The sequence below is a fragment of the Drosophila takahashii genome, chromosome 3R, assembly GCF_030179915.1.
Source record: "Drosophila takahashii strain IR98-3 E-12201 chromosome 3R, DtakHiC1v2, whole genome shotgun sequence".
Taxonomy (NCBI): Eukaryota; Metazoa; Arthropoda; class Insecta; order Diptera; family Drosophilidae; genus Drosophila; species Drosophila takahashii.
In genome coordinates this window covers 6,496,973-6,518,612 of record NC_091681.1, presented here as the reverse complement: position 1 = coordinate 6,518,612, position 21,640 = coordinate 6,496,973, and the positions used below count along the sequence as shown (strand labels likewise).

General features: G+C 40.2%; 2 protein-coding genes across 2 annotated transcripts; one reads left to right on the top strand and one right to left on the bottom strand.

Annotated features, from left to right (window-relative positions):
* The first annotated feature begins 108 nt into the window (after positions 1 to 108).
* Syt14 (Synaptotagmin 14) lies at positions 109 to 17,235 on the top strand. The gene is made up of 6 exons (XM_044394718.2): positions 109 to 633; positions 695 to 856; positions 935 to 1,261; positions 1,328 to 1,560; positions 14,086 to 15,687; positions 16,936 to 17,235. The coding sequence occupies exons 1-5, from the start codon at positions 588 to 590 to the stop codon at positions 15,067 to 15,069; spliced, it is 1,752 nt and encodes a 583-aa protein (XP_044250653.1). The 5' UTR covers positions 109 to 587; the 3' UTR covers positions 15,070 to 15,687; positions 16,936 to 17,235.
* Suv3 (Suv3 helicase) lies at positions 16,735 to 19,645 on the bottom strand. The gene is made up of 7 exons (XM_017160708.3): positions 19,516 to 19,645; positions 19,134 to 19,452; positions 18,573 to 19,076; positions 18,202 to 18,511; positions 18,014 to 18,148; positions 17,324 to 17,953; positions 16,735 to 17,267 (listed from the first exon to the last, which is right to left on the bottom strand). The coding sequence occupies exons 2-7, from the start codon at positions 19,441 to 19,443 to the stop codon at positions 16,865 to 16,867; spliced, it is 2,292 nt and encodes a 763-aa protein (XP_017016197.2). The 5' UTR covers positions 19,444 to 19,452; positions 19,516 to 19,645; the 3' UTR covers positions 16,735 to 16,864.
* Between the last annotated feature and the right edge of the window lie 1,995 nt (positions 19,646 to 21,640).

The window sequence follows — 21,640 nt, the reverse complement described above, 5'->3', positions numbered from 1 at the left end:
CAGTTGTTACTGCGATGCAACTGTCAAAACAGAGCTTTTGTAAACGCTTTATGTAGACATTCTGGGGGTAGAGGGATTGAGCTTTTAAGTGCTAGCCTCGAGGGAATTTTTCCATCCAGTATAAGGGCAACTCATCTGAACGCAGTTGAAATAAATCACGAGTCCTAGCCCGTTTATTATCTTATTTATAAAACGCCCGCTGTCCGCTTCGCAAGACTTAAAAAATAGTCAGACGAATTCACGAATACGAAAGGGATTGTTAGAATATTGGAATTTACCCTTTTTTTAAATTTGTTAAACAATTTGGCAAAGTTGAGTCTCAAAAATCGGTTTCGTGAATACGTTGAAACAAATAAAACGGCTTTTGGACTCCACGGTTCCCAAACGACTTATATGCTTTGATCCCCAGCCGTCGTCCTGTGAAAAATCGATTCCAGTTATCCTGTGCCACTGAGCTGTCATATTCCCGAGCTTTGGCCTTACATTGAAGTGAATGGAGAAATCTTGTGCGACAAGCCGTTTGGTCCTGGTGCAATGAATTTAAAGTAAAGGACCTTGTTTTCGGCGGGATTCTCGCATGAGCCAAAATGATTGTTACATCCGCTTCTGGCCTGGATAGCACTCCGACGTTGGGTACGTACATATACGGACCCCAATCCCCCAACTGACCTGACCTGTCGATCAAATCCATCAGGCACAGTCGAGGTGACTACGCTGCTGGGCGCCTTTTTCGGCGTCCTCGTTCTGCTGCTCCTACTGTTCCTGTACATTAGTCGAAAGTGCTGCTTCCACTACCGCCATGCCATCAACTGCTGCGACGAGCGGCACTTGGCGGCCAAGTGCGTGCAGAAGATCAGTAAGTACCAGGGACTTGGCGGGACTTAAACGTATCCTAGAAGCCCTGACCCGAGCTGACCTCATTCTGTTTTTCCAGCACGGAAGCGGCGCTACGAGAACACCAGTTCCGACTCGGAAGAGGACATCCTACGGCGCCTGCGGTGGCACCAGCAGCACCAGCTGGCCGAGAAGCCAGGCGGCTACGGGCTGGGGATCAGTCAAGCTAATCCGCTGACGGCACAGAGTTTCAAGTATCACCAGACCGGAGCTGACCTGCAGCGGGTGACGGTGACGCGTGACCCCTTGGCCATCGCCGAGCGCGGCAAGGTCGGTATCCCGTCGTCGCACAGCGAGTGCAGCTCGAACGACTCCATGGAGGCCTCAGTGGACAGTCATACCGGCATCCTGACGGGCGTGAGCAAAGGTGAGGCACCCGGGGTCAGGGGCAGCTAATTGACAGGCGTCGCAATGAATCTCGACTTCTTGACAGCCACAACCCATCACCCGGCGACATCTTTCCGCAATCCGTGTGCAGAACACCGAGCCAAGACGCAGGCTCTGAGGTACCAACACAGAGTGGAGGTCGCTGCTCCTCCACCCAAGATAGAAAAGGAGCGGGACAATGTCATAGTGGTGCCAATGTCCAGTACCTACAGTTCCAGCAACAACAACAACTCGAGTGCTACCAGTAACAACAATACCAGCAGCAACAACAACGATGACGTAAGTGGTATTCAATTCAGCGTATCCCCAGCAAATATCATCGTATCAAAATAAGCATCTCAGTGAAACACATTCAACTAAGCAAGAAAATTATCGTTAAGGCCACAATTACTTAGTTTTGGACTAAGTGACTGGATTTATTTAAAAGTCATGGCAACCTTTTTACCTTTTACACATAGAGTAAAATGGTATATTTAATGCGTCGGAAAGTATGTAACAGGGATAAGGAAGCGTTTTTGACCCTATAAAGTATATCTATTCTTGATGAGGCTAACTATCCAAGTCGATCTAGCCATGTCCGTCTGTCTGTCTGAGCAAATGCCTTGCTTGTGAAAATGCCCTCTCCGATTAGGCGCTACTTGCGGGTGTGGCCAGAACTTTTTGAGGCAGTTTATATAGGGACGGAAATTGCGATTTTCTGCTTTCCCACCACTTCAAAACATTAAATTCGCTAGTATATGGAACTTCCATATTTATGTATAGATTAATTTCATTATTGATTCTATCCTGTTTATAAAATGTGTTCTAAATCTTCTTCTAAGTCTTCAACGAGAGCATTGTTGCTATTATCTAGGTACTGCTTCATCATTTCCTTACAGATTTCCATTTTCTCCTTTTAGTCCTGTTCGCTGAATTTTATCATTTGTTTTTTGAAGGAAACAAAAAATGGGCCAACTTGTGAAATTTTGTAATGTATTGTCCAAAGCATGCTTCAAAAATGTTTTGATTTTTTCAGCGATTTCTGTAGTTGTTGCGTTGTCGTCACAAGATTTAGTTTACCAACATATGGTATTACGAAATGCAGAGTAGGGTATAATACTCCCTTAAGAACCGTAGATGTTTTTTCAAAGGGCTTTGAAACTTTAACTATAATCCTCCATAATCCTCTCAAATTCATTTTTCCGGACTAAAAAAGAGGATCAAGGACTCGTGGTATTTTTTTTCGTACACATCATACATTGTTCTTCGATCTGCATTTAAATGTTTCGCTTTCATAAACAACAACAACGCTACAAGTTTTCAAATAATAAGTGTGTTGGTGTCGTATAATTTTGAAACACACCTTACACACAAAAAAAAGCACGTCGCCGTAAAATCGATAAGTCCATGTAATTTTCTGGTTATTCCTACTCATATCGTTTTTACCTGAAATATTCATAAAATTTACATTAAATAATATCATTTTGCCGAATTCTCTCTCTCGGAGATTCTCTAACTTCGAAAAAGAGCGCAAGAATCAATATGGCGAGCAAAATGACATGAGTGGAAGCGAGAAAGACGTATTCGAAACTCGAACTAACGAACTTCAAGCATGTTTCCTCGCTCGCACTAGAATAAGTTTTGGTCAGGAATAATGAAAATGTTCGTTCTTACATTTTCGACCATATCACATTTACCTGGCCCCATATCAAGTTAAAAATGATCTTAAAAAAGGTCAAATTGACCTACGATTCGTATCGATTTTTTTTGGGTGTATAAGTATTTACTTCTTTAGCAAGGGTATATAAGCTTCAGTTGGCCGAATCTAGCTTCCTTTCTTGTTTATAGTAAATTAGGCCAAAAGTTTCTTTAAACGTGACCAAACGTAACCATTTTTTTTTTAATTCTTGAGATATGTACCTAAGTCCCCATCAAGGGGTTCCGTGCCCTGTTCTGCCCCAAGACAGTTATTTTAATTCAAAGTTGCACGGTATTTCACACAAAATTCGTTTTTTTTGTTGAATGTCAGGTGTTGGTAAGCGGTTTTGGTCAGTTGTTTGGATCAGCTGTGTCGCTCATCTGCTTTAGCCAGTTGTTTCGGTCAGATATTTTTGGAACTTTTAATACACAATTTTTGGTACTGTACACTGTCAAAGAAGCTCAAGAAACTAGGAAAAAGGACTTCAAAAAGTATAGAGAGTGTTTTTCGAGGAAAATTAATAGAGGAGCAACCAGGACAATCTCTGACAGCTCTGATCCAATAATAACAAGACAGAACGCTATAGTCGAATGCCCCGACTATCAGATACCCGTTACTCAGCTAAAAGGAGTGCGAAGGAGATAAAAACTTTGATCCGCCGTAACTTTTTAACGAATGGTCCGATTTAAAAAATTTCTTCTACATTTCGATAGGTATTCATAAACACAATAAAACTGCATTGCAGCTTTTATAGTTTGCGAGATCTCAGCGTTCATACGGACAGACAGACAGACGGCCATGGCTATAACGACTCGGCTTGTGACCCTGATCAAGAATATATATACTTTATAGGGTCGGAAATGCTTCCTTCTAGCTGTTACATACTTTTGCACGAATACAATCGCCCCTGTTCTAGTTTTCACTTCCGAAAGATTCACACGGAATCGAATTTCCCAGACCTGTTCCAGGACTCACTTCCGAAAGAACTGCAAGGATTCAAATATCCCTCGTTGTTACTCGGGTAACTTCCGGAAAATTCACATGGAAACTTTCCGCCAAGCATTTGATAGGCGGTCTTAAATCAGCCAGCATGAAATCAAATTCACTTCCGAGTGAAAACTGGAACAGGTCGGTATATACCCTTTTACTCTACGAGTAACGGGTATATCAAGTAATCGGAATTAGCAAAAAAAAAACACACCTTTTGGAAGAAAAGCAGCCGGTAGTAAAAGCGACCAGAGCGATAGCGAAGGCGAAACTGAGATAAAATCGGATATATGCTTATATTATTTAAATCATTTATTTTCTTTTAAAAGTATGGATTTCATTAATTTTCGTCAATTCTAGTTTTATCTTTTTTAGCTTCGTAAAGGTCTTTGATATTTCTTCAGATTGTTGTGGGATAAGCCATGCCGAACCATGCCGCACTCCAACGAAAATTTCTGCCAGCCCTTCAGTTTTTCAGGGTCCATTTCGTCATGGCTATGGTAATTTTTGATTTCGTTTCTGCATCTAAAGAAGTGGCTGCAGGTACATCAAAGGAGGGCACTTATGTCTCATAAGATTTGATGTATTCCCGAAATACTTCATGCAAGATAGGCAAGTGCGACTCGCAACTAATCCACTGACCTCTTGCTTGCTATGGTCTAAAATCATATCCAGATGATTTGAAACAGATATACAGTTGACATAAGGGATTCATACAGGGCTCTATTATGTATGTATTTGTATGTATTTGTATTTTTTTTGTATGTGGACAGTACCACATTGATTGCAAAGCCCCTTGGTTCCAATATTTTACCTCTTACCTATTTTGCCAGTGGTACCACTCTTTCGCAGTATATTCGCGTTGAAAAGAAAACACAAAATCATTTTTATCCTGCGAACGGAAGACACAATTGGCATGGTTCAAAAACCGAAAAATGTGTCTTTGGCCAATTACGAGAAAAAAATGGATTTTATTATACCGTAGATGACCAAGCGATAGTGTTTTTAAAGTCTGCAAAAATATAAATAAAAAAATATAAATATAAATAAATAAAAATATAAAAATCATTTATTTACTATTTGGCTACAATTCAATTTTGAAAAGTCAACATTAAAAATCTTTAGGGGAGAATAAATCTACCACATATATATGATGGACGTTGATGCACTACGAGAAGTACAAACAAGTGGCCCAACGACACCAAGCACGTGCTTGTTACGCGCAGGGCCCTTTTGTAAATTTGGGGAAAAAATGCGAGTTCGCGAGGAAGAATACATAAAACCAATAAAGACGGGACAAAATAATGAAAAAACAAGAGAGAACGCTATAGTCGGGTTGGTGTCCCGACTATCTAATACCCGTCACTCAGCTAAAGGGATTGCGAACGCTGTACTCGGGTTGGTGTCCCGACTAATAATCGTAACTCAGCAAAGGGAGTGCGAGGGAGATAGATATATAAATTTTGATTGCGTATAACTTTTTAATGAATGGTCCGATTTGAAAAATGTCTTCTTCATTTCGATATGTATAAATATACACAACAAAAGTGCATTTATACTTCTCGGAAATCTTTAAAGATGTGGGCGCAGGACCCATTTTAAAATCGTTAGTGAGCGATTGTGGGCGTTAGAGGGGGCGTGGCGCTCGGCTAAAATAAACTTGCGCTGCGTAGGAAGCCAAAGAATATGTGTGGGAAATCTCAACCTTCTAGCTTTTGTAGTTTCTGAGATCTCAGCGTTCATACAGACAGACAGACGGACAGACGGACATGGCTAGATCGACTCGGCTAGTGCCCCTGATCAAGAATATATATACTTTATGGGGTCGGAAACGCTTCCTTCTAGCTGTTACATACTTTTGCACGAATCTAATATACCCTTTTACTCTACGAGTAACGGGTATAAACATGCAGTTAGGAGTGAAGCAAATGAGTTAAAATGTTAGTTTTTAATACCGGGATAGAAGTTGATGTGCAAATTAAATGATAAAGAACGTTATAGTTATTACGTAGAACGCGAAAGGGCTCGTGCAGACCAAAATTTGATGTACATCGAGGTAAATTAAGAGGATGATAATTACGTGTTAGTCTAACGGGAACATTAAAAGTTATTCTACAGAATCAATATCACCTCTTATAAGATTACGCATAAAAATGGTACCAAGCATTTTTCTACGATTTGCAAGTGTCGGTAAATTAAGCAATAATAATCTACTCTGGTAGGAAGGTAGCCTTACGTTTTGATCCCAGTTCAAACTACGAAGGGCAAAAAGGAGAAATTTTTTTTGTACCAACTCTATACGGTCAATGTGGACTTGGTATTGTGGGCTCCAAACCGAAGAACAATATTCCAATATAGGACGGACAAGGGAGGTAAATAATAATTTGGTTATATAAGGGTCATCAAATTCTTTTGACCAACGCTTTATAAACCCAAGAACACTCATAGCTTTATTGACTGTCGACATTATGTGGCAGTCAAATTTAAGCTTCGGGTCCAGAAGAACGCCTAAATCATTTACTGAATATATACGGTCAAGTGGCAGATTCTGAAGCGAATAACTTATAAAGGTAGGGGTAACCCTATAAAAGGTCATTACGTTGCATTTTAGGCAGTTCAAATTTAAGAGGTTATACTCACACCATACTTGAAAATGATCGATGTCTGATTGTAAGCCAAAACCAGACTCTATATTATTATATGTCAAACAAAGCTTAACATCATCAGCATACATTAGTACACGAGAATGTGTTACGATAGAGGGAAGATCGTTAATAAACAAAGTAAACAGCAAAGGGCCCAAATGACTACCCTGAGGTACTCCAGATGTCACATGGATCGTTTTTGAAACAGCGTTCTTAAATATAACCCTCTGAGTCCTCCCATTCAAATAGCTTGAAATCTAAGTTAATAGATTACATGGAAACCCAAGCAAATCTAATTTGAATAAAAGAAGAGAGTGGTTAACAGAGTCAAAGGCTTTACTGAAATCTGTATATACAACGTCAGTCTGCATTTTATTGTTAAATCCATTAATTACAATTGATGACAATTCAAGTAGGTTGGTGGTAGTCGATCTTCGCTTAACAAAACCGTGCTGACACGGTGTTATTAGCGAGGAACATAAATGTTGCAAATGAGAAGTGATAATACGTTCAAAGGCTTTTGGAATAGCCGACAATTTAGAAATACCTCTATAATTCTGGGCATCCGCCTTCGCACCCTTTTTGTGAAGTGGAATAATAAAAGAATCCTTCCAGATAGTTGGAAAAACTGATGATGAAATAGACAATTGAAAAAGTTTAAGAATTGGTTTGCAGATGGTTGATGCACAAAACTTAAGCACACACCCAGGAAGTCCATCAGGACCGGGAGAATACGTTGGCGTTGTTGATGTTAAATCTCTTATGAGAGAACTTTCGGTAATTATAGGGGAAACAAGAGAGAACGCTATAGTCGGGTTGGTGTCCCGACTATCTAATACCCGTCACTCAGCTAAAGGGAGTGCGAACGCTGTGTCGGGTTGGTGTCCCGATTAATAATCGTAACTCAGCTAAAGGGAGTGCGAGGGAGATAGATACATAATTTTTGATTGCGTATAACTTTTTAATGAATGGTCCGATTTAAAAAATGTCTTCTACATTTCGATAGGTATAAATATACACAACAAAATTGCATTTATACTTCTCGGAAATCTTTAAAGATGTGGGCGCAGGACCCATTTTAAAATCGTTAGTAAGCGATTGTGGGCGTTAGAGGGGGCGTGGCGCTCGGCTAAAATAAACTTGCGCTGCGTAGGAAGCCAAAGAATATGTGTGGGAAATCTCAACCTTCTAGCTTTTGTAGTTTCTGAGATCTCAGCGTTCATACAGACGGACAGACGGACAGACAGACAGACAGACAGACAGACAGACAGACAGACAGACAGACAGACAGACGGACAGACGGACATGGCTAGATCGACTCGGCTAGTGACCCTGATCAAGAATATATATACTTTATGGGGTCGGAAACGCTTCCTTCTAGCTGTTACATACTTTTGCACGAATCTAGTATACCCTTTTACTCTACGAGTAACGGGTATAAAAATACAATTTGCCCTATTTAAGGGATTACGGTAATTTGATTCTGACCATGAAGAAGAGCTATAAGTAGTTTGGAAAAAGTCAGAGAATAAATCAGCAATTTCAGAGTCAGTCGATGCCTCCATTGAGTTAAATCGAACCGATGAAGGCAAAGCTGATGACTTACGCTTTGCGTTGACAAAGTTATAAAACTGCTTCGGGTCATTTGAAAATTCAAATTTACAGCGATCTAAATACATAGAATAGCAATGACTGTTAAGAACGTTAAAATCAGATCGAGCCACCACATATTTCGAAAAATCGGATGGCCTACCCGATTTTTTATACTTTTTATAAGTGTTTGATTTAAGATTCTTAAGTCGTTGAAGCGCATTTGTAAACCAAGGGGGCTTGTTTGGCTTTAGAGGAAGCCTATCAGGAACGCATTCATTAAAAAAAGTGTTTAGAACGCTATAGAACAGTTCAGTGGCACTTTCGATGTCCATACAGTTATAAAATTCTGTCCAATTATATTAAGAAATCATTAAGTTAAGTTTACTAAAGTCACATTTACGAAAGCTTCTCATTTTAGTTGGAGAGACTAAAGGAGAGAGAGTTTCAAGGTAGGGGAGGAAAATTGTCAATTCCATAGTTGGATGGTATCGGTCTTCTGGTACCACAAGTGCGTCAATTCTAAATACCGTGACTTCAGACGGCTCTGAAGAAAACACAAGATCTAGTTGTCTATGTAATGAATTTCGTATAAAGCTAACTTGCTGTAACGATAATTCTAAAAGGCCATCCACAAAGTCATGGGCGGATAAAGGTAGAGCGACAAGTGAGTCAGTAGGAGGGGACCAAGAAATATCCGGGAGATTAAAATCACCCAAAACAATCAAAAGGTCTTTATTGGAAAGAAAGGATAGAATATATTTAATAGCTGCTAGATGTTGCTCATAAATTATAAGGTCAGAGCCAGGTGGAATATAGGAACATGTAATAAAGATAGACAAGGATTGGAGGGTAACTTTCACACCAACAAATTCAATGTCACTAGGGACATGAGAGTGAATTCTCTCAGAATTTAGGGTAGAAGTAAAAGCAATTAGAACGCCGCCCCCCCCCTACGGGAAAGGCGATCAGTTCTGTAGGTATTAAAATTATTTGCAAGAACTTCAGAGTCTGTTATCTCTGGTTTCAGCCAAGTTTCTGTAAAAGCTAAGATATCGTCCGTAAATGCCGAGGAGTCAGCATAAAGCTTGGGTAGCTTCATGTTAAGTCCTCTAACATTTTGGTAAGCCAATAATAAACTTTTCAGTTTTTTGGCACCGTGGAAGGCCTATTATTTGTTCTCGGTTTATTAGGAACAAATTCTTTTATAACCAGATCATCATTAAGCCAGAAGCTTTCAGAAAGCAGTTCTTTAAACACATCAGGCGGAGCAAAAATTTTGAAAGACGATATCCTACGTGCGTATGAAAATCGAAATTGTTCAACCGCAATATCCTCGGATGGGAATTTTTCACGAATGAATTCCAAAACATCCTCAGATGTGGTATCAGGCGTAAATCTTGAAACAAATAGTTGCTTCCTATGTGGAACAACTGAGAGTTTCTTACGCCCCCCAGCAGCAGTCTGAACCTCACTCAGCTGAGAGCCAGAAGCGGCACCTACTGTACGTCTGGGTACAACTGAGAGATTTTTACGCCGCCCAGCAGCAGCCTGAACCTCATTCGGCTGAGCGACAGAAACGGCGCCCACTGTACCTATGAATATGGTCGGCTCCGGATTGGTTGATACCGCCGGATCTGGAGCCTGACATTCAGATACAGGGGCTACAGGGACAGGGACTACACCTGAACTAGCAGTATCCATTGGCACAGGTGGTTCACTTACCCCTGTGTCACCAGAAACTGCAGCAGCTACCAAGTTTGGATTTAAAGAGGATTCAACACTCGCCTTTACTGTCGTTGAGCTAGCTTTTTTGCGTTTGGGCGACTCGGTTAATAATTTTTTATTATTAAATTGTTCACATACGGAATTAAATCCATCATTGAGCTGTTTAAAAACTCGTGAAAGATTACATAGGCCGTCTCGAGTCTGCCTCATAAAGCTGCTCATCTCAACTGCCAAATCCCTGCAGGGCTCACATACCCACATGAGACCAATCCGCATTTCAATAAAGTCTTTAACTCTGCCAGTAAATCCTGCACATTTAGAATGCATCATTGCTTCGCAGAGCCAACAGTAAACAAAAGGGTCATTAGATGCAGTCCTACAATTTTTCTTAGTACAGATAAGAGTCATTATAAGAAAAATGTGTTAGAGAATAAAGAGAATAAAATAAAAAGTATATAAAAGTATAAAAAAATACCTCAAGTAAATTTGGCACTGGGATTAAATTCCAAAACCACAAAATCACAAAAACACAAAAAGTATAAGAGCGCGAGATCGCGAATTAAATCGAAAGAGAGCGCGAGAGAAAAGTCTTCTATCGACTGAGCGTGGCTTGTGGGGCACCAAAACAACTCAACGCACGAACAGTTAAATGTAAAGCAAGCAAGAGAGAGAGAGACTATGAGAATATGTCTACAAGAAATTCGGCAGGATTAGAGAGAGTGAAATTACAGTTATAATAGAGCGGCAGAGAGAGAGAGAGTAAGAGAGAGAATATAAGAGCCAATTTAGAGAGTGCAAATTACAATAACAAAGCCAAGATATTAAATAAATCAAATGGAAATGTTAAAATAACTATAACCACGTACCCGTAATCTGGGAGAACTATGAAAGTCACTAACACGATTGTTAGGCTAAACTTTGTTAGTAAATAAACACAAAATACTTGCGGAAATAACACAATATAAAACAAAAACTCAGAGCACAATGGTAAACACAACCGTTCACAAGCGACGCTAAATCGTTACCACTTTTTATTTTTATACCCGTTACTCGTAGAGTAAAAGGGTATATTGTATTCGTGCAAAAGTATGTAACAGGGAGAAGGAAGCGTTTCCGACCCCATAAAGTATATATATTCTTGATCAGGATCACTAGCCGAGTCGATCTAGCCATGTCCGTCTGTCCGTCTGCCTGTCCGTCTGTCCGTCTGTCTGTCTGTATGAACGCTGAGATCTCAGAAACTATAAAAGCTAGAAGATTGGCATTTTGCATGCAGATTTTAGGAGTTCCTACGCAGCGCAAGTTTGTTTCAAAATGGTGCCACGCCCCCTCTAACGCCCACAATCGCTTATATACGATTTTAAAAGTAAAAAATGCAGTTTTATTGTGTTTATCAATACCTATCGAAATGTAGAAGAAATTTTTCAAATCGGACCATTCGTTAAAAAGTTATGCGTGATCAACGTTTTCTATCTCCATCTCCCTCGCACTCCCTTTACCTGAGTAACGGGTATCTGATAGTCGGGGCATCCGACTATAACGTTCCCTCTTGTTATTTATATAATGAATTAGAATATATTTAACGTTGCAAATTATCATTTTGTAAAACCTAAAAAAAACATTTGTGCAGGTTTTTTGTTCTAGTAGCACCTTATGCCATCAATGCCATGTTAAGTTGGGAATAAGGCGGTATGGGCTGGGGTAAGGTGAGGATACAAGTTGTAAAGGCATGAAGTTGATCAAGAAAGTATATACTTTACGTGGTCGAAAACGTCTTCTTTACTGCGTTGCAAACTTCCGACTGAATTATACTACTATCAACAAGGGTATAAAAACATAAAAGTGGGGAAAAACTGTGGTTGGACTGTGTTGAACCGCAGTATAGGAATATAGGTGGGGTTATGGTTAGGTAAAAGGTAGGTAGAAGTAAGGTTAGTTATCGTAAAGAGAATAGAGGTGGTGGAGGATATTGGTAGGTTCAAGCGGAATTTACAGTGGCTTTCAGTTAAGGATAGGCTGCCTTTAAGATTAATTTAAGATTAATTTATAATTCTAAATAATCCAACAAAGTAAGTTACTAACTATAGAAAGGAATGCTTCTCCAATAATAGCGAACTACGTCGCGTCCGATATAAAGTATTAGGAGCTAGGAGTACAGATTAAAAGGTATTTTTATACCCTTGCAGAGGGTATTATAATTTTGGTCAGAAGTTTGTAACGCAGTGAAGGAGACGTTTCCGACCCCATAAAGTATATATATTCTTGATCAGGATCGACCGATCAATACCGTTTGCGAGCTCAGTTTAAAAGCTAGCACCTTGAAACTTTCACAGTCGCACAGTGGGGCGAAAAAGCCAAAAGTCTGCCTTAAATCAGCGGAGCCCTATATCGAATATCTTTTGATGGGGCATTGTTGAAGGCAATTAAATATGTAAAAAAACATCATAAGGTGAATTTTTTAGTGAAATTTTTTTGTTGTAGAAAATTTTTAAGAAAAAATAAATTGTTTTTTTAAGAAAAAAAATATAAATAAATTACTTATAGGGTTCTAAGTTTCCCAATATTTTTTTTTAATTTAACTTGATTTTTGAAAAAAAAAATTATTCAAATCGGTCAACTATATCTTATAGCTGCCATATAAACGCTTATTACAAAGGGGAATGTCTCGGTTCTATTTCAATATTGGTTCATATAAATTGGGATTAAGTCATTATTTATCATTTCAGCTCTATGCTTACCTTTTTTTTAATTGGTCAATGATATCTTATGGATGTCATAGAATCAATCAAGGAAATATAGCATATTTTCAAAAAAAAAACTGGTAGAAACCGGTATTTACTTCATATATGTATTTTTAGTAAAATAACATAATTTAAAATTTTAAACCCAAATTTGTTTATTAATTTATCATTATCTTCATCAATACCTTCACATAAGTAAAATATCTTCATGATGTTAGGGCGCGCGAATGAACCAGGGCTGACGATATTTCAAATTATGAACATTTCTTGCTAACTTAAACTGCGGTTTTCTCAGAAGAGGCACAAAAAGGCAGGCTAATTTTTTCAGAATATGTAGTTAAATATCTAAACTTTTTTAAAAAAAAAGAATTAAACGGGGATCTAGGGTGTAACACTACTTTACGTCCAAGGATATCCAAAAAATCCCTTTTTTTTTGGACCACTTTTAAAAAATTAAAAAAAATAGTAATTATGTATCTAAAATTTTTATTTTTTTTTTAATATTTTAAGAATTGGTTGCTCTTAAAATTTCAATCGTTACATATACAACTTAGGCCCTTGGGCGCTTTCAGAAAAATTTCAAAGATGTGTAAAAATACATTTTTTTCTTATTGGCTAAAATTATATTTCGAAAAATCCACTTTATAAATCTGTAGTGGGAGAACCATTCAACACAGATCACTCTTTCCTTTTGATGTGTATAGAGAATTCAATTGTTTATAAAGTTGCATTGCAACATTTTGGAAAATCTTATAAAAAAAAAAAACATTTTGGCAGGCTTTTTGTTCTAGGCGCCCCACAGTGAGTCGTCCTAAAACATGTGTACGCAGATCAATTTTGAAAGCCGATCCGATCGGACGTCTATAACCTATAGCTCCCATAGGAACAATCGGATCTAGCTTTCACAAAATAAAGATATTTCGCTCAGTGTAAGAGCTATTGACATGAATCTTTCTAAATCTTATTATTTTACGCATACCTTGATCAGGGTAAAAGCGCGTGCCGATCGGACGTCTATATTTTATAGCTCCCATAGGAACAATAGGGTGAAATCGGTCAAAATTTGACGTTTTTCAGGATATTTCGCGCAGAATAGCTATTCCCATGAAACTTTCCAAATCGTATTTTTTTGTGCGTACCTTCATTAGGGTAAAAGCGCGTGCCGATCGAGCGTCTATATCCTATAGCTCCCATAGGAACAATAGGGTGAAAAATTTTAAAATTTTATTTTTTTCAATTATAAAATATTTTGTTGTTTATTAATTCATGTTGCTATTCTAGTTAAGTTTTCATTCGTAAAATCTGCAAGGGTATTAAAACTTCGGCTTGCCGAAGTTGGCTTCCGTCCTCGCTTATACTTAAACGACAGAGATTTCTTGACACCCACTGACTATATAACTCCACTGGCTAATTCTCACAGTTCTGCCTTTTTCAGGAACCCCTGTTCGACACCAGCGACCTACGCTCGATTAAGTCAGATGACCTATTGGTGGGGGTTGATACCAAGGGCGCATCCGTCCAGCGCGGACCCATAGAGCTGGAATTGTCGCTGCTGTACGACGCTCCCATGCGGAAGATGACGGTACATGTGATGCAGGCCAGAAGCCTTCCGCCCTTGAGCAGTGGTCAGCCCACCCACACGCAGGTGCGGATGTTGATGCTGCCCAGCAAGAAGCAAAAGCTGAAGACGAAAATTCGCAGCGGAGAGAACCCCCAGTACATGGAGAGCTTCCTGCTGCACCGCGTCAACCCGGAAGAGGTGAACAACATGGGTCTCCGGGTGCGGCTATACGGCTGCGAGCGGCTACGGAAGGAGCGGCTAATTGGGGAGGCCTACGTAAGCTTCGCTACCGTGGACCTGGAGCTGGAGACGAATCTTTGGCTGCCACTTGAGCCCCGTAACACCTCCTCGGGCCTGGGCTCCACCAGCGACCTGCTGAGCCTTGCGCGGTCGGAGAGCGCCGGCTCCACCTCGTCCATGCAGCACGGGGGCGTCTCCGAGCTGCTGCTGGGCCTCAGCTACAACGGGGTCACCGGGCGGCTAAGCGTGGAGATCATCAAGGGCAGCCAGTTTCGCAGCTTGTCGCTAAACAAGGCGCCGGACACGTACGTTAAGATGGTAATGGTCAGCAGTATAGGGCAGGAGATATCTCGGGCCAAGACTTCAACCCGAAGGGGCCAGCCTAATCCTCTTTTCAAGGAGACATTCGCCTTCCAGGTAGCTCTGTTTCAGCTCAACGACGTCACTTTGATGATCTCCGTGTACGCCAAGCGGCACATGAAGAAGAACGAGATGGTCGGCTGGTTCAGCCTCGGCCTGAACTCGTCCGGATCGGAGGAAGTGGCCCACTGGGCGGATGTGTGCGAGATGCCTAAGGGCGAGATGCTGGCCCGTTGGCATGTGCTGGTGGATTCCTGATTCGAGCAGCTGGGCCAGTCCTCGGGACGCAGCGGAAGGGCCCTACGGAAGCTGGGTTTCACTGCGTTCAAGGACCGGTCCCGCGAGAAGGTTTCGAGGGAGTCGCGCCTGGAGGACGACGCTGTTCAATTCCCTGCAGACAATGCGGTTGCAGTCGATATTGAGCCGGGCCTGGAACTTGACTTTGTTTGAAGCAAAGGTCGGTGTTTGTGATTTGTTTTTACGAGGGTTGATGCACATATGACGGCTGGAGTCGTCGAGTGTTTAGCCCGGGGTGTTACCGACCAAATGGTCTGGATCATCCGATCAATCTTGCCCAGACTGGGCCATGAAATATTTGTAATTTGGAATCAATTTGGCACACATTTTCTTCATAAAATGTGAGAAATATGAACAACTAAAAAGGAATAACATAGAATATCGAAATTTTATACGCAATGGCATGGCACCTAAAGTGCATACCAGTACTTAAATTACTACTCAAAATTTGAATTTTATGATTGTTTGTGATAAAGAATACTAAATGAATAACCTGAGAGGCGAAAAAGAGAATGAATTGAAGATATTGTGTGTACATCTGTGCATCTGCTCTAATTTACGGATAAGTGACGAATTTTTGTAATTAACCTTTCTGCATCTTATATTTAAATATTAAGCCCGGCATAGGCTGCCCAAAGTCTGTTAAGACTAGCACTTTTTTATTACCGAAATATAAAAACAGAAAATACATATGTAGGAAAAATTGAAGTCAATACTTGCATACATACATACCTGGAATATTACATACCTTAACAAAACTAACTCTTGATATTTTGATCAAGAGCAATGCGCATGTTCCAGTTTTGATATTCAGAAATAGACACAAAAAGTATCGGTACCTTAAAATTCATACGCACAAAGACATCTTCTACACCCGAAGATAAGTTGACAAAAAAATTAAAACATCTGCAATACAAGCAAGATGTTTCGCGAGTTGTAGAGACGCAGAAGGATTTTATTAGAGCTTTATTTCTAATAAGGCATTGGAAAAATGAGCTGGATACTTAGGGTTTTCAGATAGTATACCCGACGACAAGGTCGGTGTGGCTGGAATGTTTAAGGATCTCTGAAGGGAGACAATTTTGTTTCTGCATTGAACTGCATGAATTACATAAGTTTAACTTATATTGGAGAAAAATGAAAGCTTTAACAAATATCTAAACTAATTTATTTTTAAAGTCAAGTTAGATCGAAACATAAAAAACCAGAATTATTAAGCTATTGCCATACGCATACGAGAAACTTAATATTAATTTCTTTGTGAAACCATATGAATGTATTTTGCCATTCATAGTATTTATATCTTTTAAAATCTGTATGTTTTGAGTGTCGAATATTTTATAACCGCAATTCAAGTGAATGTGTGTTTAATGTTACAACAAATTCGATAGTTAAGCTAAATCTACAACTTAATTTTGGACGGAACGCAAGGCTAAATATAATAAACTAACCGAAATTCCCAAAGAGTAAACTGCGATTAGCCTCGCCGCGAAATTCCGGAGTTGTTGTCAAGTATTTTAAACTCTGAGTAGGATTCTCCCTCCATAAATTGCAAGCAAATAAAGTGATTATTTTTTCTGATACAGATAACATATGTATTTCTACTCTTCAATTTAAACAATTAAATTGTCATTGTTGATTATCAAAAGAATAATTTTAATATTACTTAATTGCCACTTAAAATAAAACTATATTATATAAAAACCCGTAATATACAAAGTTGCGACTTACTCTACCAGCTAATCCTCGTCGACGTTTACTTTGTTCGTTTTTTTCTAAGCTTTCTACCGCTCCCTGAGTAATTATCTTCGTCGTCACTGTCCACAGCTGGTTCCGTAATTTCTTTAGCTAGGGGACTTGAATCGCCTACTTGCTGGGCGCCCCATTCCTTTCGAAGCTCACTAAGCATACCTGGCGTCAGGAGACCTTGCGCAAGCAACCTTTCTGTAAGGCGTCCACGAGATGAGCTGGGAAGTCGAGGCTCCTTCACGTGGGTCACTCGTCGCATTGCGTAGTTTGGCGTTTCTCCGTCCTGGCTGGCTTCGGTGTTTTTAAGCAAGCGAGTTATTTGGAACACGCCCTGCTGTATAATCTCATCTAGTTCCTTCTGGGCCTCCCGAACGTGTGCTGCCTCAGGAAAAAGATCGATGAACCGATAGCTGTAAGAACAGGGAGGATTAGGTTGTTATGTGCCGCCGACTTGTGAGAAACTTGCCTCAGCCAAAGATATAGATCCATCACGTCAAATACGGCCTCTAGATGGACCAAGTCCAATATAGTCTTTGGTAATTTGAACGGCCAGCCACAATTTTTTTTTATGAAATCAAAAGTAATAGGCTCGTTGCGGCTATATTGCCGAGCTACCTTTAGAAACATGGAGCAAACAAATGGCATTTTGCGATTGATTGGGGCACAGCAAAAAACGTAGCGGGCCCGTAAAGGCAGTGGTACATGTTGAATCATCTCGGCCAAGAACTTGAAGTCCTCAATGTTGCACATAAAGTATAGAGAATCGTCAACCGTGCACAGGTTCACAAATATGTCCATTAGATTGCTTAAGGACGAGCTTGGCAGGTGGTACGCGTAGAGCTCAATCTGATCGGCCGTGGGATGCAAGCCCGCCTGCTTCAACGGCTCAGGAGTCTGGGCTAGTATGCGCTGAAGGGTCTGCAAATCCTCGGACTTAAAGGCAGTTACAAAGCCGTGTTCCCACTGAGTTCGGTACCGGCCCGCTCGGCCCGCTATCTGAAGGGCTGATGAAACAGATATTGTGTCGATCTCGCGCTCTCCTTTTTCATTCATCGTTGGCTTGATCAAGGAATAAAATATAATTCGACGAATGCTTCTGCAAGGAAATATCATGCGCTTTAGATATGGCCGGAACCCAAATATCCATTTCACTTACAGGTTTAGGCCCATTCCGATGGCGTCTGTCGCCACCATTACTTTGCAGCTATTGGCGGGATCATTAAACTTGGCGGCTTGCGCAAGCTTTGTACCAGGAGGAAGGCCTCCATATATTACAGCTACCTCTTTGCCTCTGGAAAACATTTGTCAGGGATCATTTGGATTATGTGACTAAGCAGAACTGACCGTGCCTCAATTTCACGCGAAACCGTATATATATCGTGTTTGCTGAAGCAGACGATGCAATCGCCGGCCACAACATTGTCCAATGAGCCCAGAGCAGTGCTTTCGACAGTTAGTTGCGTGAGTCGATTGTAGTGCCGTACTTCAACTGTTTCGCCGGTGGTTTCGCATATCTTCTGCAAAAGATCCAATGCACCTGGCTCTCCACAAACGTGCACTTCATCCGCGATCAGGCCGAGAAAAGCTCGCGTCCAAGCCCATCCTCGCTGAGGGTCGCGGATTTGCTGTATTTCGTCTATTACAGCCACCTCGTCTAAAACAGTGAAAACCGTACAGATTACAACTCGTCAATAAACAGGGATAATCTCTCGTACATGGAGTGTTGACCGATGTCATTTCCACAGTGCACGCAACATGGCTGGCTGGCGAACTTTCGCTGATGCCAAACTTGCGCTCCTCGCCGGTCACCAAGTCGCAGGGGGTGCCGCGCTCATTAGCCTTGTTGTACACCTCCGTGGCTAAGAGCTTTAGTGGTCCACAGTATACCCCGGACTTTGCACTTAGGTACCTCTCCATGGCGTGGTAAGTCTTCCCAGAGTTCGTTGGTCCCGCGTGAAACACAATCTTCCGGGTGATGGCGCGAGCGTTGCTGTACCAGTTGGCGGGCTGTCTCAGGTCGGAGATCTTCTTCAGGTCGTCCATGCATTCTAGATGCGGAAACACTGTCTTCGCATGACGCAGGAAGTACGGGAAGATGTCATCTATGTGTCCCGCTCCCTGCGTGATATCGCTAAACGTTATGTGCAGGTCCACTGGAAGGTTCTCCGCCTCTATGCAGTATCTTCGGAATGAGCCAAAGGCCTGCTGCTGTAAGTAGGCTTGGAACGGATGCAAAGTAAGACGCGGGTGTGCAATACAAATCGGTGCTTACGTACCGTCTAGCCCGTTTTCGCTGCAAAGAGACTTGATTTCGCGGCGTTGGGTAAACTTGTTGAGGATCTTTAGCAGCTCAGCCTTTTCCAGTTTGCCCACAAGCTCGGAGCCCACGTCCTCGGAGTCAGCATTAGCTTGCACCTGTACCGGCTTGAACAGCGCGGAAACATTTGTCTCTGGCTTTTTTCGTGAGAATTGAAGGGCCGCCCTGTGCAGACGTCGCAAGTCTGATGCAATCGAAAAGCATGGACGCAGGCAGCGTTGATGCCGCACAACGCCTAGTAGGCTGACGCAGCGCCTGCAGTTTTGCATGCTTCCCCACTGTGATATAAAACAAGTCTGGTTTTAATTCAATAATTCGCGTAAAACAGTTTGCAAACCCACGTTGTTTGCTCTGATATAACAGAGCGGGCGGTGCAGCTGGCGCTCAGCTGATTATAAGGTGGTAAATGCTGTCAGATTACTTTTAAATGTACATACATATACGGGGTATTCCTGTGGCAAAAATATGTTTCAGAAATAAACTCGTTTCCACGAAAACCTTCCGTCAGTTAATAATCAATACTTGGAAACAGTTGGGACTTTAAATATTAGTTTAGAATAGTACAATATATATTAAAACATAATTGGTTTTATCTATTGGCATCTGATTTTTTATAACTAAGGAATTCACTAAGCTGTTACGTTCACGGTATTCCCTGAACTGTTGAATTGCTGTATTGTTGAATTTTGGTCAGCTGTTAATCAGCTGTATCATACAAAGTAGAGGTGAAGAAAAATCGATTTTTGGGAACATCAAGAGCAGAAGACAGACTGGAACGAAAAACATCGATGTTTTTAAATAAAAATAAATTTTTACAAACTGGGCCATTAAGTAAAAAAATATAATTGTTTATTTTTTCCGTTTTAAATCTGAAGAGTATGGGCTCGACAAATTCGCTGGCTTGAGATGTTCCATCATATTTGTTCTGTTCCCTGATATTTTCAAAGATTTTCCCCAGTAACTGCAGATTGCAATGGCCGGTAATACTCTGGATTGGTGGACTCACCCCCGAAATTCGGGAAAAGAGTATCCTTGATGGACCGCGATTTCTTAAGAATTTAATATAATCCCCCTTGGACACGGATTTCTTTGATTATAATAATAACAAGAAAGTAAGCTTGCTTCGGCCAGCCGAAGCTTATATACCCTTGCAGATCATTCCCATTAACTTACAAATAGCAAACATTTTAAGTTTCGTATTGTTTTGACACAAATTTTTCTATCCTTCATTATGGCAGCTATATAAATATTAAATAAAAATCATATCCTAGAGTAAAAGAGAATACAATAAAAATCAACGGAGCTATAATTTGTTTCCAATTAATTTCCCATTAATTTTTCGATCGTTCCTATGGCAGCTATATGATATAGTCGTCAGATTTTGATCAAATTAAAATTGAAATTCGGAAATATTTAAAAAGAGTCATATCCTAGAGTAGAAGATAATATAATAAAAACCAAAGAAGCTAGAATTTATTTCCTATTACTTTTCCATTAACTTTCGGATCGTTCCTATGTTACCTATATGATATAGTGGTCCGATTTTTTAAATATTTAATTCAAAATTCAGAAATATTTAAAAAATAATCCCCAAAAGTAGAAGGTAAAATTTCAAAAAACACCGAAGCTAGAATTTTTTAACGTTTTCTTTTCCGATCCTTCCTATGGGAGCTATAAGATATAGTCGTCCGACCCGGTCGGTTCCGACTTATATACTACCTGGAATAGAAAGAAGACTTCTGGTAAAGTTTCAAGCTGATAGCTTACAAACTGAGAGACTAGTTTGCGTAGAAACGGACATGGCTAGATCGACTCGTCGAGTGATGCTGAAGCAAACTAACAAAAGCAGGCCACTTGCCTTTAAAAGCATTTTTTAGAAATGGGTTGTTTCACTAAAAAATTCAAATCTGCTAGAATTTGCACTCCATTTGCAAATATATGGCTTTAACTTGTTAACAACAAAAGGTCCTTTAGATCTGAAAGCTCAAAATAATTTATACATTTTTATTTGCATTTTTTTTAGTTAAATGAAAACTAGCTATAACAAAAAAACGCCAAAAATGAAACTTTTTTTGAACTTTCACAGGTTCTACCTCCATTAATTGAGACCCGATCATAACGAGTAATAGCTTTGCATCTCTTCTTCGCATCTTTTGCCTTTTAAATAGTGTAAGTAATTGGTCTAATGGTTTTTGAGATCTGTTAGGTTTTATAAAAGAAGTGCCGAAAATCTGGATTTTTGCGAATATCTTCAGGACGGTCCTTTGGAAATTTTTATAAATTTGTTCAGCGTGATCAGCAACTCAACACTAATCAAAAAAAAATTGGTCTCTGCGTTTATCTCGAAAAAAATTTAAAGTTGTAAACTAGTGTTATTCAACAATAGCCAAAAAACAACGAGCCTAAGCATTATTTATTTTTTTCCTGCCATCGATTTGATTTCTTTTCGCAGTTATCGTTCCATTT